The sequence below is a fragment of the Phanerochaete carnosa genome (genome assembly GCF_000300595.1).
Source record: "Phanerochaete carnosa HHB-10118-sp unplaced genomic scaffold PHACAscaffold_2, whole genome shotgun sequence".
NCBI lineage: Eukaryota > Fungi > Basidiomycota > Agaricomycetes > Polyporales > Phanerochaetaceae > Phanerochaete > Phanerochaete carnosa.
The window spans coordinates 4,213,539-4,228,113 of NW_006767629.1; the positions used below are offsets into that span (position 1 = coordinate 4,213,539).

The following is a 14,575-nucleotide window of genomic DNA, read 5'->3' on the forward strand; positions in this document are numbered from 1 at the left end:
GGGTGCCGAAGACTCCGAGGCCTGGTTTTATCCGAACGTTTTAACCCTGCTGTCCGGGCGTTTCCGGCAAAATTTTGGAGGGCCCGGACAGGCATATGACCCAATTGTAGGAGGTCCTGTTGCAGTCCCAGCTGGTGCCGTAACAGCGTCTGATTCAAGGAGTGGTTCAACACCGCATTTGAAGGTAGAACGAGCAGATTTTGTTCGTCCGGTTGGAAGGCAGTTCACACTTAAAAATGATTTTAAGTGTGAACTGCCCTCCAATTGGGCGAACAGTGGCTGATTCTTATCATCCATCAGACCGCGAGAAGCTGAAACATATTCAGCGAGGTACGCATGTGCAATATATGGCCGCCGATCCGATTTCTGCTCTCATCCTGCATAGCATTTCGCCGGCCGCTCAGGTTCTTCCCGAGACGACACAAGGCGACACCTCGTCCTGCTTGATGCACTGATGCTGCAGGGCAGATCCTGTACTGGCCTCTAGCGGTGATTCTTCTTCTCAATCTTTCGCCTATTTCTCTGCTTCTTTCCATCTTTCTCATTTTATTTTATTATATTCCTCCCCCCTTCCCCCCTTCTTCCAAAACACTTTGGCGCACCCTTTTCGCTGGGCCGGCCCTGGTTATACACACTGATCCCGGAAGCTTTATCAGCGTTTTGCCATGTCTTTGCCTGGATGGTCTAACGTATCGTTGTCTTCTGAAAACTCCTTCGCAGTGTCCTATCTCAACCGTCCGAATGGGTACGTCGTCCCTTTCTTGCTAATTACTACGCGGCTTACACGTATTGTCCCCAGACGCATCATATCTGCCTTCTTCCTCGGATGCGTCTTCATGAATGGTCTGCAGCACATGTCGAGCTCTCTCTTCTTCCGTGGTGTCCTGGCGCGCCTGCATCGGTGTTTCCAATCGTTCTATCTGTACTTTCTCTCGCAGTGGGGCGCCTTCGAACTCCCCACGTTGTGCTCAGAGAAGGCCGCGCTACATGAAGAGGAGACGGCCTCCATACATAATTACAGCGACCACATGGCCCTCGTCTTTACGCTCAATCTGTGCCTCTCCCTCGCCGGGCTAGCCTATTTCATCTCGCTCTTAGCATTCCAGAACCAGAGCGCCTGGAAAACAGGCTGTGGTATGTCATTCGTGCTTCCCCCTCCAGTTACCCTTGTCTCAAACGCCATTTACAGTATTCGTGGTTGCGTGGGGAGGCATGGCCTCTCAGGTCGCAATTCTGCTGGGTCTGATGATTTTGATCATCGAACTCAGTCAGATTGGTGTCAAGAGATGGGAACCGCTTGCGTTGTATGGTTTTGCACTCGTGGGACTTGGTAGGTGATCCATTTGCTATTCATGGATACAATTATTTGAATCGTACTAGCATTTGTGTTCGCGACGAACGCAACCAACAGCGGCACAACGAAGTGAGTATATTTGTCCCATCGTGATATTCCAACTAAATATTGTGCGCAGGGTAGCTCAAAGTGTTGGCATAGTCTTCTGCTACAAAAAACGGTACGATTGATCACTGTCGTGCAATCTCCCTACTTAAAGGGCTGTCAACCTCAGCTTTCTTCCCACCACCCTGACATCAAGCATCATTCGGTTTGTCATCGAGACGTATCTCATTGTGCGTCTCGTGATACTGTCCCGAAGCCGACGCCGCTGGCTCAGCGATCACCCAGTCAAGGCTGTGACTATCGTCAGGGCGTGCAGCCTTCTGTTGCTCGATCTGCTCACCGTCGTGCCAGACTCCATCGTGACCAATGTCGTCGCGAAATTTCTTCCGTTTTGCATCGGCGCTGTGACTGTGTTTGGTAGGTGTTTTGTGTTGTCCAACTCGTGTAACCTCGCTTATAGCTTTTATTGAATGCAGCGGCCTTTAACTGGAAATGGACGACCCTGCATCCTTCTAGCAAGTCTAATATGCAATCATCAGCCTTTGCGACCAAGCACTCCGCACATTCTGTTACTTCCACCTCTCATACCACATTCAGTCTTGCATCAAGGGAGCACATGTTCGACGCCGATGAGCTCGAGCAGGCCAACAGCCCGCTTGACATGGAGAACGTCATCATCATCACCACTGGGGCTACAACGCAGCAGCACTCCGTCAAGCCAATCATGCTCCCTGTGCCTCTCCACCCGCGCAGCGCGCCACCACAGTTTCACGAGTTTTCCGTTTTCCCGGGCAAGATTTTACGGTCGCAGGCCGAGGTTGCGGCACAGCTTGAGATGGAGGCCGCGTCCACATCCCAAACCCAACCCGAGGCGATGTCGGGACCCGCCGTGCCGCGTCCGGAAGGCGAGCAGAATACGGCTACTGTCCTGTACGACGACGACGACGTTCTTTACGAGATTGACCGCGCGTCGCTGTCCTCGCTTGTATATGGCTCCGACATTCTGCAGGTGACACCAAGCAAGCGGCGGGCGGATGGCGCAGTGCACGTCTCACCCGCCCCGACTCAGACGAGCTTCGCGCTCTCTCCACGCAGCTCACGTCGGACTACATACCGTTTCTCGCATAGCCCCTCTATCATGACAACCAAGAGCTCGGCTGGGTCGTTTGCCGAGTGGGACGACGGCATGCCGCGCTCTGCCCGAAAATCTATTAGGCGCCAAGCGCTGCTGCTCTCGGCGCTCGACTCCTCGACTCCATCGTCCTCGACTTCGAGACACTTCTGGCGGCGGCGTTCCTCGACACGTGTGCGCACCTTCAGTGCCAGCGTTGCCGCCGGCACTGCAGACACGGAGCTCACACCCGTGTATGAGAGCTCACCTGCACCTGGAGCGCAGTGGTTCCCTTCTCCGGACGTGGGCAATGGCAACAACGCTGCCAGGAAGTCCCGCAGGGGGGCATTCGGACGAAGCGCGCGGTTCTCGCGCCGTACGACAGCCTCGTCCAGCAGTCGGATCAGGAGCTCAACCAGCGAGCCTGCTCCGTCACTCCCTACTGCTGTCTTGCACCCTGTCCCGCCTACGGTCCCGCCTGTCGCCCTTCCCAGCCATCCGCCGAGCATACTAAGCTCGACACGCCGGCGCGCGCTCCCCACCCCCTGGATGTCCGTGCCCAAGGCCCAGGTCTCGCCCGCGTCTTCAGCCACGCTGCCGCTGTTCACTTCCGTATCCGCCCCGGCGGCGCCTGCGCAGCCGCAGACTGCCACCGGCAGCACGTTCGAATTACCGGCGAGCGCGGGTATGGTAGAGGGTCCGCATCCCCCACCCTCTGCGCTACTCTCGGGTACCGCGCTACAAGAGTATCGCGACACGAACACGCGGAATGAGATCTCGCGCCACCGGCGGAGCGATAGCTCGTCGTCGGCGTACTCTCAGGAGTCGTGTGTCAGTTTGGAAATTGTCAGGCGGCCGAGCATGCAGTGGTAGAACAGACTGGAAGTCATGGTTGGAGGCGCCGCGAGGCGTCACAAACAGACGTCATGCTCGTGGATGATTCTACCGCTGGACGGACGGTTATGTCCGTGACCACTTCAGGGCTGCTACCTAGGCTCTGAATAACAAATTTTAATTAATACGCATGCGCTTCCAATGTTGCATGGCCTCTGTTACGACTCTGTCTTCATCTTTCTAGTAACTTATTTATGTACGTGTAGTCAGCCCGGGAACCTACTCCCTTACAGACTCGGCTAAAGCCAGCAAACTAATCATGTTGCTGCAGACGATGCCGGTATCTTAGAGACAACCATTCCTCGAAAAGAAAGAAGAAGGCGCAGAGATCATAAGCTCAATAAGTATAAAGCGGTCGGAAACGAGTGATTGAGCAAGCGAGACAGAAAGAGATAAAGATAGGTATCAAAGCGCTCTGAGATCAAAGTCCGAGCCGCGCTGTCTCCCGCCTCCGTACTTCCTTGCCGTCTTCGAAAACGGACGAGGCGGCGGTAAGCCTGAGACAGGGAAGGTGTGCGAGCCAACTGTGGGCGGCGGAGAAGGAACTGGTCACACATAATCAGCGAAGTACTGATACATCCGAAGACGATGCGCTTACTCTTCCTCTGTGTGCCGTTCATGGCACCATTAATGTGAGGCGTACCAGGCGCAGACAGCGTCCTGCTGGTCGGTGCGGACGGTGCAGATGGCTTTGCAGGCGTTGAGATCGTCCTGGCGCGTGCAGGCGAAGGACCAGGTGGGGGCGGCGGGGGCGCAGCAGGCGGAGCGGGAGGTGCAGCAGCAGGCGGCGGTGGCGGAGGAGGCGCAGCAGGCGGAGAAGGCGTACTGCGTACCGGCGGCGGTGCCGTGCGAGTAGGCGGAGGCGGAGGCGTCGCGTGCCTTGCGGCTGGAGACGGTGCATGCGGTGGGGGTGGAGCCGGCTCGGACTCTGCGACGAGCTGGCGCACGCGCTGCGGAGGCGCTGGCACCGCGTTTGCAGACCGCGCAGGCGGGGGTGGGGCATGTTTCCGCGCTGGAGGAGGAGGCGGGACTGCGCGTGCGGGAGAGTCGTTCGCTGAGACAGACTGCACGACTGCAGAGAGGGGACGAGCAGGCGGAGGAGGCGGGGCTCGTCCTGATGCGCCCGGCGGAGCAGGGACCCTCCGCGCTGGAGTTGCAGGTGCCATGGATAATGGGCGTGGCGGTGGTGCTGGAGCGGCAGAATGTGGACGTGCAGGAGGCGGCGGAGGCACGGCGCGTGGTGGTGTCGAGGGTGCCGACGATGCCGACGTAGAGCGTTGCGGTAGGCTGGGAGCGGATGATTCGCCCCTTGGCGGCGGCGGGGGTCTACGCGGGGGAGCTGGAGGTGCTGAAGGAGGCGAAGGCGCAGAGCGCACGGGTGCGATTGGTGGGGCGCGAGTCGGGAGGAATGGCGGCTTCGGCGCAGAATGAGTGGGTGCACGAGGTGCAGGGGGCGCAACATGGGGCGCAGGTGGTGTGGCGGGTGGTCTGGTAGGCGGGGGTGCTCGGCTTGGGGGTGCGGGTGCAACACTCGGCGCTGGTCGGCTGGGAGGCGCAGGCGGTGCAGGTGGTGCTGGGGCCGCAGGCGTCGCACCATTTCGCTTTGGTATCGTAGGTGGTTTACCGAGGTTGGGTGGCGGTCTCGCTGCGCATATCGTGAGCGGGCCATCGCGACGCTGAGATACGATAGATACGCACCTGGTCCGCTCCCCACCGGCTTCAGCTTGGGTATACCTCCCGCAAGCAGTCCTCCAAGCTGAGGTGGTCCTCCGCCACCACCGATTGCTGGGGCCGACGGTGCTGACGACGCGACACCACCACCAACCCTACCTCCGCCTCCTGCACCCTTCGGGGCATCCACCAACGGTGCGCTACGATCATTTGTCTCGGCTTTTCTCAGTTTCTTGCCCGCTTGAATGGATTTCAGCAACTCGGAGGACGCCATGGCTCAGAGTACGGGGCTGGCTTGTGGCTGTAGTGAGGTAGATGAAAGTTGCAGGACAGCCTGTGCGATGACCGAATACTAGCTAGGCGCCTATTTGAACCAATCTGCGCAGCAATCTTTGTACTGCCTGCTCTCACCAAGCCGGCTAGAAAAATTGAGTCAACTGAATGCACATAAAGCGACACGCGATTAGGGCGTAGGGAGCTGCGGCGAACGCGGGGCCTTCGGACGTCATACAGACCCTAGGGGAACGCGCTGCGTATGTGCGGAAACACTCGCGGACACTCTTTGAGGCGTAAGCAGATGTTCAATTACGGTATGAGATGCACATAAGAATGAAAAGAAACAAAAGATACAAGAGAAACTCCAGTCCGATGCAGACACCCATATATATAAATTAAATCACAGCTCGTCATGGTGGTCGTGTCCAAGGGGCTCCTGCGCCTCGGGCGTCGGCGGTGGTGGCGCAGACTCGTTCTTCTTCTCGAGCGAGTTAGCCGCGTTCTCCTCAATGAATGCAACAAGGCTCTCCAGCGAGCGGTCGCCGTCATAGTCGATGAACTCTGAGCTGCCTGCCTTCTTGAACTTGAGCGTCGGGAAGCCAGCGACCCGGAAGTTAGCAGACGGCGGGAGGTCGTTTTCGGTGGCATCCATCTTGGCACTGTACATAACGTCAGCATTGAGCAGCTACGAGCAGGAAGAGTCGCCTTACATAACAAGACGGTCCTGGACATCAGCGTAGCGGTCGGCAAGCGAGTCCCAAGTTGCCTTGAGACGCTTGCAGTGACCGCACCAGGGAGCGAAGAACTCGACGAAGACGTCCTTGCTATCGTCGAAGACGACATCATCGAACTGCCTGCCGACGAGCTCAAAGACGTTCTCCTTCTGCTCATCGGGGATAGGCTGACTCTTGAGCGACGGCTCGATCGTGCCGTCGAGGAAGCCCTCGACGAGCGCGCCAAGGGATGCGGCCTCGAGCTCATGCGACTGGTCGTACGGGTATTTGAGCTGGTTCTGGAGATCTTGGACGACAAAGCCCGGCCATTTGGCCTCATTGAGGTTCAGTGCCTTGGCGTGATCGCCGAATTGAATGGCGTCGATCCACACGAAGTTAACCTTGCCCTTGTACTTGGCCGCGACTGGCTTCACGAGATCGATGTACTCCTCCTTCTTCGCGTCCGACGGGTCGAGGAAGAGGTACGCGAGCGGCTTGCCGCTCTGCGCATACGCCTGGTAGTTTTCTGCGTTGACCTGGTCGAGGACCGGCACCGCGAGATCCTTAATCCAGTTCTCGAGGTCGTCGGCCGTGAGCGAGGAGATCGGGTACGGGTACTCGGTCACGGGCTCGTCGAATGTACGGTAGAGGATAACAGCCGGAGGAGTGACGCCGGCAGCTTCGAAGACCTCCTTGTCGGTGGTCATGCCGAAGAGGTAATCGTCACGGTGCTTGTTCGCGGTCGCATTGAACTCAACAGCGAGGGGGTCAGACGCAGACTCAACGAAGGCAAGAGCAACAATCTTGTCAGCCCCCTTGAACTCGTTAAAGATCTCCGTCGTGATTGAGCCAACAGCAGGGAGAGATTGCCTGCAATCTGTGTGAGTATCGCACGGAGGCAAATCTGTTACCGGTGGAACTCACTTGGTCATGTAGCTAACGATACCCTCCACTGACCGGGCTCCCGTGTAGGTGGTGTGTTCACCGTTACGGTAGACCCGTATCGTGCTGGTCATTGCGTTAGGCAACTGAACGGCGCAGAAGCGTGCATAGCACTCACGGGTAGCCCTGGACACCGTTCTTCTGGCACAAGTCTGCCTCATCAACACAGTTGACCTTGGCGAGCTTGATGCCCTTTTCTTTCAGGACGGTCGCTGCCTCCTCATAGTGAGGGGCGAGTGCCTTGCAGTGCCCGCACCACGGCGCGAAGAATTCTACGAGCATGAGGGGCTCAGGGTTGACAAGCTCGTCGAAGGTGTCGGGGGTGAGGTCAAGGACATCGCTCGCGAGGGCGACGGCAGCCAAGGCAAGAGCAGCGAGAGCCTTCGAAAACCGCATTTTGACTGCTCAGCGTCGATGTCGGGGAGCAGGAAGATGAACAAAGTGAGCATTAGGCCCCGCCGTCGCGTTATATTCAATATATGGGCGTCTAATATAAAGTACGTGATACGTGTCAGTCAGGCTCGGGCTTAGTCACAAAATCGGCCAGACTTTCAGCCATTTTTGGGGAGTAGGGTCGGTTAGTTACCATCAAGAGCTGCTGCTTAGGGAAGGCCACGTCTCCCAGACTTCCTCCCAGACTCCCTTCGCCCTTCCCATTGCCTGCTTCGCGGTCAGAACGAGGTCACACCCAGCGAGGTGTCCCCGAAAATGTACTCTGCAACCAACCGGCGGCAGCGAATGGCGGCCAGATGACTTTGATACTTCCGCTACATCTCTCGGCGACAGTGTCACCTGGAGGCGCTGCATACGTGGCACATTATGCATGCTTGCCGCGAGCAGGAAGGCACCGTCTGACGTCGGATGACAAGGACGTACATTCTTGGGGAAGGGAGAAGACACTATCGCTGCTGATTTGTGGAGCTGCAATCTTTGTCTTCAGCCTGGAGCAGGAGATGGCCGAGCTTAGGCGTGTTCTCCCATGAGAGACCTCGCATGAGCGCATATCCCTGGGATGAACCGCGCCTCATTGTAACATGAATGCATCGAGACTGCCTAATCAGTACTGTGTTGATACCGATCTGCTATACGCAGTGTGCCGTGTCTCGTCCTTTCACGAACTTGTTAGGCTGCGTGTAAGCCTCCTGATAATACACCGATCTAGGCGGGCTGTAACTAGTGCGACGCCTCGAGGGGATTACAACCACGCGATCTGGCGCCTTGCAATGGTACGCCGTTGCGTGGCGCACAACTGGAGGTAGCAAGCACTCCGAGAATGTCGGGGAGCTAGCCCTCCTCGCACGTGTTTGCGCCGGGAACAGGCCTCTATCCAGCATGCCGCCGGTGATCTTTACACAATGCACAAGCATCCGAGCATCTGCCCATATATATAGTCTGTGACAAGTAAACTACAGTACATCGTACATGTAGCCCACGAACTATTCAAGGTTGATATAATGTTACAGACATGTCTCGAGGTAGCAGCTACTGGCGTAGACTTATTCACCATCACAGGCTCGATCAGGCCACTAGCCCTCTCCATGTCGACAGACAACATACACCGATTGTAAGTTGTTGAGCCGCCCTTATCACGATGTCAGGCGAAGCGTTCACTGGTGTATCGCTTCTTCAGACATCAACAATATTCATCGCAGTATGTAGTCAGGAGTGAGTACTAATACAGCTAGTACAAGCAAACACGAACATGGATTGATAAGTCGTAGCACATTAAAGGGGAATCCAATACGTTAGACGAGGGTAATCTTAGCAGGAATAAGGGCATGAAAATCGTGAAAAAAAAACCAGAACGCGCACATCATCAAACATCAGAGACTGCGTTCAATAGCCCTGCACGGCCTGCGGAACCCATGCCCTCGCCACTCTCGTTCGCGATGACGTTTTGCATGCCGCTGCCGCTGCTGCTGGGGCCCGCGGCCTGGCCAATGACGTCGCTCTGTAGGTGCATGGGAACGAAGATGACCTTGCTCTGCGCGCTCTTCGACATCGCCTGGAGCGCCTCGAGCTGGCGGATCTGCATCGCGGCGGGGCTCGCGAGGATGTCGGCGGCCTGGCGCATGAGGCGCGCCGCGTCGACCTCGGCGCGCGCGGCGATGACCTTGGACTCGCCGATCCGCTTCTGCTGCGCCGCCGACGACAGCGACGCGGACACGTCCGCCGAGAAGATGATGTCCTTGATCAGGATGCCCTCGATCGCGACGCCCCACTTGTCCGCGACGTCGCCCACGATCTCGGCGATCTCGAACGCGATCGCCTCGCGCTCGGTCACGACGGACTGGACCGCCCGCGCGCCAACGACGTGACGGAGCGTCGTCTGCGCACGTTCGATGAGGGCTTGGCGGAGATCGGTGATGCCGAAGGCTGCGCGGTACGGGTTCATGATTTGGAAGTAGATGACAGAGTCACTGAAGCATCAAACCGTAAGTAGTGTGCCTGATCCAATGAACAGCGACGTACATTTCCACATCAACGTTGTCTCTGGTGATGACCTTCTGCCGGCCAATGGGACTGATCTGGATTTTGACATCTACAACGCGGAGGGACTCTGTGCAGACGTTGACCTGGACGAGGCCAGGGTCGACAGACTTGTAGAACTGGCCAAAGCGTGACACAAGACCGACGGATCCTAAATTACATTGATAAGCAATGTAAAGCTTCCTGATGAAAGCGCAGCATACCTTGTTGGACATTGCGGAATGGATTAGGAAGCGGGCAGCAAGGAATGGCACCACAGAAACCGACGCATACTCCGAACGAATGCAGCATGCTTCCGTATACCCCGTGGGTGACCTGTGTTGCTCATTAGACACATCTTCAGCGCAAAGCGATATCGCGGACACGCACCTCTGCGGTGCCCATATCTTGCGCGTACGAAGGCTACTTAAAATGAGACGCTGCTTTTCGTAGAATAATGCGGGCGAACGCACCTGCATCTCGCTACGCTTCAGCGGCTGCACCTTGATGACATGTCCTTCGGCGATTGGCCGCTTGCCGTTGGCGACATTGCTCATAGGGGGATCGTCGGTCACTTCAGAGCCAGTTGAGCTCATGGTGGTCGCGGACAAGACGGGGGGCTGCAGAGCCCAGACTGAAACTCACCGTTCGGCGCAGTATGATCCACCACGTTCCCACGTGAGCTCGACCCCTGGCTTGGCGTCCGCGGGTGCTTGGTGTCGGGGTCGTGGGACATCGACATGTCTTTGCGTGTGTTGAGCTCGAGGTCGGCCAGGACTGCACGGGTGAGGGAGTATCGTGAGACGGGTGAGAACCTGACACCGTCAGGAGGCTTGTCTTTTATGTGCCCAGAGGCATCTTGGAACCCTCTTGGTTCGTGTTGCATCCGCAGTCGATGCGTATGGCGGTGAGATTAGTTCCGAGCTGGTGGATACACGGTAATTCAGTCCGACAAGATATGTCCGCATTTGGGTTGGCGGCTTCTCGGCAATTGTAGTTCGCGATTGCGCCCCTCCAAGGGCTGTGTCCAGCCGTACCCAGGCTAAGTGGGTCTTCTAACGAGCTAAATGGCTTCTGATATGCACCTTTTGCGACGCACAATTCATTGTGTGGGTTGCGCAGCTCTAAGCCTTCCACTGACATAAATTCCTCGGATATGAAATAATTTCGCAGATAAATTTCCTCGCTTGCCGCTTTTGGCATGTTTAGTGATCTGTCAAGAAATGAGTAGCTGCGCAGTGTCCCATGACGACTGCTTTTGATTGACTATGTCCCACGCGCACTAGTGTATGCGTATCAGAGTTGTATCAGAACGGAACCCCAAGCATCATCGGGTCGCCCTCACTAGCGGAAGCTCTCCACTGCGCTGCTGGTTTCAACCTGCGATGGTGCGGGGTATGCGCAGAAGATATCTCCACCCGGACAGTCCCGTATTATGTAGGTTGCTGCTTCTAAGTTGTATTAAACGCGGCACGGTCCCCATGGATCGCGTTGACTCGAGATTCGGGACGCGAGCCTCCGTAACCCGACGCGCGCAGTCGATAGCCCCGACGACGTAACTGACAAGCCTGGCGTCCCCTGGTGCGTACCGAGTCTGGTTGCTGCAGCGTCACAGAGCAGCACCGTGGAGTGAACGGAGAAATACGGCTGGGAAGCGATCGCAGCAACAGGCGAGACGGTGGAAGACGCCTTGAGTTGATATTCCCATTGGCCCGCGATCCTAGGATCCGGCGCCACAAGGAGCCAGTAGACTTTGACAACCAAGATCCTACATTGTACTAAAGGTCCGAAGTGAACCGGACGCAGCTACATTGCTGCTGCGCTGTGCTCGATAAACTTCCGCGGCGACCCACGCCGCAGACGTCGCCGAATTGCCCTATGTCGGCAGTGAGGCAGGGCCTAGTCAGCTGCTAACTATCAGTGGTTTCATGGCGGAGCTCATGGGCAGGGTTCAGATTGTGGCATGAGACAGTAGTCGAGACGTTCAGCCCAAGAAGGAGATACCGGTACATTCGCAAATGGCCGGGATTAGCAGGGAAAAGGTGCTGGGAGTACTCGAGTACAAACCGTTTCATTTGTGCTGTAGCCTATGGCCCGAGATTTCATCCTCGAAACGAAGCTGATCTGGGCGCACCACTGGGCTCTCTTTGGGGGTATCGGCCGATGCACCCGGCGATGGCCTCCCTGGCTACCCGTCGTCTTTCGGTCCGGTGGCTACAAGTGGAAAGTGCGGGGGCAGTAGACGCCTGCGCCACCACGGAAGCTTATCCGAATACAGCTGTCCCCGCACGTGGCAAGTATTTTCACCACACACCATGTCCCTTCCGTCCTCCATCGCAGGCTTCACGCCCATCCCCGTCCAGTACTCGTCTTCCTCCACACACTACATCTATGCGAGGCCACACACTGGCTCCAAGAAGACCACAGCCCAGAGCCGGCGCGCCGCCCTGCCCGAGGGACGCACACTGTTTCTGGTCAACATACCCCCAGACGCCACCGAGCGAGAAGTGACGCTCCTCTTCAAGCAAAGTGGGACGGTCGAACAGGTGATCTTTGACGGCGATGGACCTGCAGAGGAGGAGGAAGAACCCTCGAGCGACAGCGACGAAGAGGACGAGGACGGCATGGACATGAGCGGTGCGGAAGCAGAGCCCGAAGCAGAGGCGGCACGCCCTCGAAAGAAGCGCAAGACATCGAAAGGCGACAAAACCGCCGCCGCCCCGCCAATCGTGCCTCTCCCCCCACAAACAGCGCGGACGCTGCGGCGCACAGGACGCGCCGCGCACGTCGTCTTCCTCGACGCCTCCTCCCTCACACGCGCGCTCTCCGCGGCGCCCCCGAACACGAAACCGCGGCCCTGGCCGCGCGACCCCGACGCGCCCTCGGGCCTCGCACACTACGTCGCGCTCCACGCCTCGCGCCGCCCGCCGCTCGACGCCGTGAAGGCCCACGCGGACTCGTGGATGACGCACTTCGAGCACGCGCAGACCAAGAGGCGGCATGCGAGCAAGTACAAGCAGGGCGAGGCCCAGGTCGACGCGGACGGCTTCACGCTCGTCACCCGTGGCGGCGCGTACGGACAGACCCTCGGCGGCGGCGTCGCCATCGCGAGCAAACGCTTCCAGCAGACCGGCGCGGCGTCGAAGCGCGGGCGCAAGCAAAAGAAGGAGTCGAAGGAGAAGGAGTCGTTTTATGCGTTTCAGGTGCACGAGAAGAAGCGGAAAGGTGCGTTTCTCCTTGTATGCTCTGCGCTGGTGGAGGTACTGATGCCGTGGGCAGAGCTCATGGACCTCAAGAAGAAGTGGGAAGAAGACAAGGCCAAGGTCGAGAAGCTCAAAGAGAGTCGCAAGTTTCGGCCATACTAGTCCTTGTGCACCCATCTATCCTGTATTCAGCACCTTCAGCACGCCTGGATATATTTCATTTGCTGTCATCTCGCACCAGGGATAAAGGCACAGTAGGGCAGAAATTCGATAGATCTAGGCATGGATACACAAATTCGAGGCCACGACAGCCGTGATCGTCGAGCCTCCCAGCCCCTTGATCGGGTTTTGATGCATACAGAGGCTGGCATCCATACTTGTGAGTAACGGAGGTCCACACGTCAACCGAGCATATGTCTACGGGTCCGAGAAAGGACTCCCGAAGACCAGGACTCTTTCGTTCTATCGCTCTCGTTGCGCTCGAGCCGACAGCGCGCAATCGCACCTACAGGAAGCGAAACGGTGCTTCTCGTCACTTTCTCGCCAGATGTATCACGAAATTTCCGGTGGTCTCAGCCACTATCCAATAACAAGTCATGATTTATTACTTTTTTCCCCACCACTGCCGCAGAAACTCGGGGACTCCCATCGGCTGCATCTGGGGGCAAAGCTCGTTGAGGTTCTGACCCTCATACTCCATCGGATTACTCCTCAAGGTCTCTAAAAACAGCTGGGCCAGGATCTTATACATGTCAAGCGCAGCGAGTCTCTCGTTGGGGTGTTTGAGCGTTCCTGGGCTGCGCGAATTGAGGGTCTCCAGTAGCTGCTTCTCAGATAAGTACGTCACATGACGATCAACCGCCGTTCTTACTCAACGATAAAACCTGCTGAACTCACCTCGGACCTGCTCGGCCAGCTGCACAATCTCGCTCAACTTCCTCCTGTCTCCCCTGATCTGACTAAACTCGGGCCACCCTCTCCAAGTCCAAGCTCGCCAAGACGAACCTCCCAATATCCTCCGCCCGCGTGTGTGCACAAAGTACGCAGAACCGCCCCCGGGGAGCGTCGCCCTGCAGCGTTCAACGTCGAATATGAATACGAACGGGTCCAGGCTGGCCGAGACCCGGTGTGCCGGCGGCAAGGTAGTTCATGAACATGCCGACCTCGAACACGGTGTACTCGAGCCCGCTCGCGCGCACCGCCTCGAGCACAGGCCACTTGGGCCGGAAGAGCGCGATGGGGGTTGTCCGGGATCGAGCGCACGACGAACTCGCCCGGCGCGAAGCGCGTCACGCGCCCGCCTTGACGGCCGCGTCGAGCAGTGCGAGCTAGCGCGTCCGTTGAAGGCGTCCGCGTCCGTGCCGGCGATGGTCGAGATGACGGTGTGCACGCCTTCGAGCGCCCCGACGAGCGCGGCGGGGTCGGGCGTACGAGACGGCGACGATGGGCACGCCGAGTTTGTCGAGGACGGGGTGATGGCTCTCGCGGCGGCAGAGGACGACGACATCGTGGTTGCCGGCGTCGACGATGGCCTCGACGATGGCCTCGACGATGTAGAGGCCGATGCCGCCGACGGTGCCTCCTGCGACTGCGACTTTGACCATTGTTGTGAGCGTATGATGGTGAAGCGGCGTGCAGAGGCTTTACTATTTGATGCTGGTCTTCTATTCTAGGTGCCTCTGCGTTTATACTGGTCTGCGGCGCAGACGCAGTGATAGGTACTGCGGTGGGCCCTCGCTAGACGATCACCACGAGATGCCCGAGATGCCCGAGTTCAGGGCGCCCAATAACCCTAACCATGTTCTTCACTCGGCCTGCTCCCTGCCTGGCCAAGACCGTCGAGAATAACATTATTCTCTCTATTAGCTGTAATTTTATTTTATATGAGGATAATGTG

The 14,575-nt window shown here is 57.6% G+C and overlaps 6 protein-coding genes across 6 annotated transcripts; 3 read left to right on the plus strand and 3 right to left on the minus strand.

Annotated features, from left to right (window-relative positions):
- Nucleotides 1–665: 665 nt before the first annotated feature.
- PHACADRAFT_206274 (uncharacterized protein) lies at nt 666–3,390 on the plus strand (the record flags this gene model as incomplete). The annotated part of the gene is made up of 7 exons (XM_007392551.1): nt 666–745; nt 800–1,134; nt 1,190–1,330; nt 1,381–1,423; nt 1,473–1,514; nt 1,569–1,816; nt 1,876–3,390. 7 exons carry the CDS (start codon nt 666–668, stop codon nt 3,381–3,383), a joined length of 2,397 nt encoding a protein of 798 aa, XP_007392613.1. The 3' UTR covers nt 3,384–3,390.
- Nucleotides 3,391–3,809: 419 nt separating this feature from the next.
- On the minus strand, nt 3,810–5,349 carry PHACADRAFT_158458 (uncharacterized protein; the record flags this gene model as incomplete). Its single annotated transcript, XM_007392552.1, has 6 exons — nt 3,810–3,949; nt 4,003–4,434; nt 4,475–4,730; nt 4,781–4,908; nt 4,936–5,049; nt 5,103–5,349. The coding sequence occupies 6 exons, from the start codon at nt 5,347–5,349 to the stop codon at nt 3,810–3,812; spliced, it is 1,317 nt and encodes a 438-aa protein (XP_007392614.1).
- Nucleotides 5,350–5,624: 275 nt separating this feature from the next.
- On the minus strand, nt 5,625–7,402 carry PHACADRAFT_115502 (uncharacterized protein; the record flags this gene model as incomplete). Its single annotated transcript, XM_007392553.1, has 4 exons — nt 5,625–6,010; nt 6,062–6,934; nt 6,989–7,072; nt 7,125–7,402. The coding sequence occupies 4 exons, from the start codon at nt 7,400–7,402 to the stop codon at nt 5,752–5,754; spliced, it is 1,494 nt and encodes a 497-aa protein (XP_007392615.1). The 3' UTR covers nt 5,625–5,751.
- Nucleotides 7,403–8,650: 1,248 nt separating this feature from the next.
- Nucleotides 8,651–10,274, minus strand: PHACADRAFT_250938 (uncharacterized protein). The gene is made up of 7 exons (XM_007392554.1): nt 10,121–10,274; nt 9,949–10,049; nt 9,866–9,898; nt 9,700–9,811; nt 9,479–9,647; nt 8,819–9,426; nt 8,651–8,766 (listed from the first exon to the last, which is right to left on the minus strand). Exons 1-6 carry the CDS (start codon nt 10,215–10,217, stop codon nt 8,823–8,825), a joined length of 1,116 nt encoding a protein of 371 aa, XP_007392616.1. The 5' UTR covers nt 10,218–10,274; the 3' UTR covers nt 8,651–8,766; nt 8,819–8,822.
- A 1,494-nt stretch (nt 10,275–11,768) lies between these two features.
- Nucleotides 11,769–13,004, plus strand: PHACADRAFT_115510 (uncharacterized protein). The gene is made up of 2 exons (XM_007392555.1): nt 11,769–12,700; nt 12,755–13,004. Exons 1-2 carry the CDS (start codon nt 11,791–11,793, stop codon nt 12,838–12,840), a joined length of 996 nt encoding a protein of 331 aa, XP_007392617.1. The 5' UTR covers nt 11,769–11,790; the 3' UTR covers nt 12,841–13,004.
- Nucleotides 13,005–13,769: 765 nt separating this feature from the next.
- PHACADRAFT_192476 (uncharacterized protein) lies at nt 13,770–14,351 on the plus strand (the record flags this gene model as incomplete). Its single annotated transcript, XM_007392556.1, has 1 exon — nt 13,770–14,351. The coding sequence occupies one exon, from the start codon at nt 13,770–13,772 to the stop codon at nt 14,349–14,351; it is 582 nt and encodes a 193-aa protein (XP_007392618.1).
- Nucleotides 14,352–14,575: the final 224 nt, after the last annotated feature.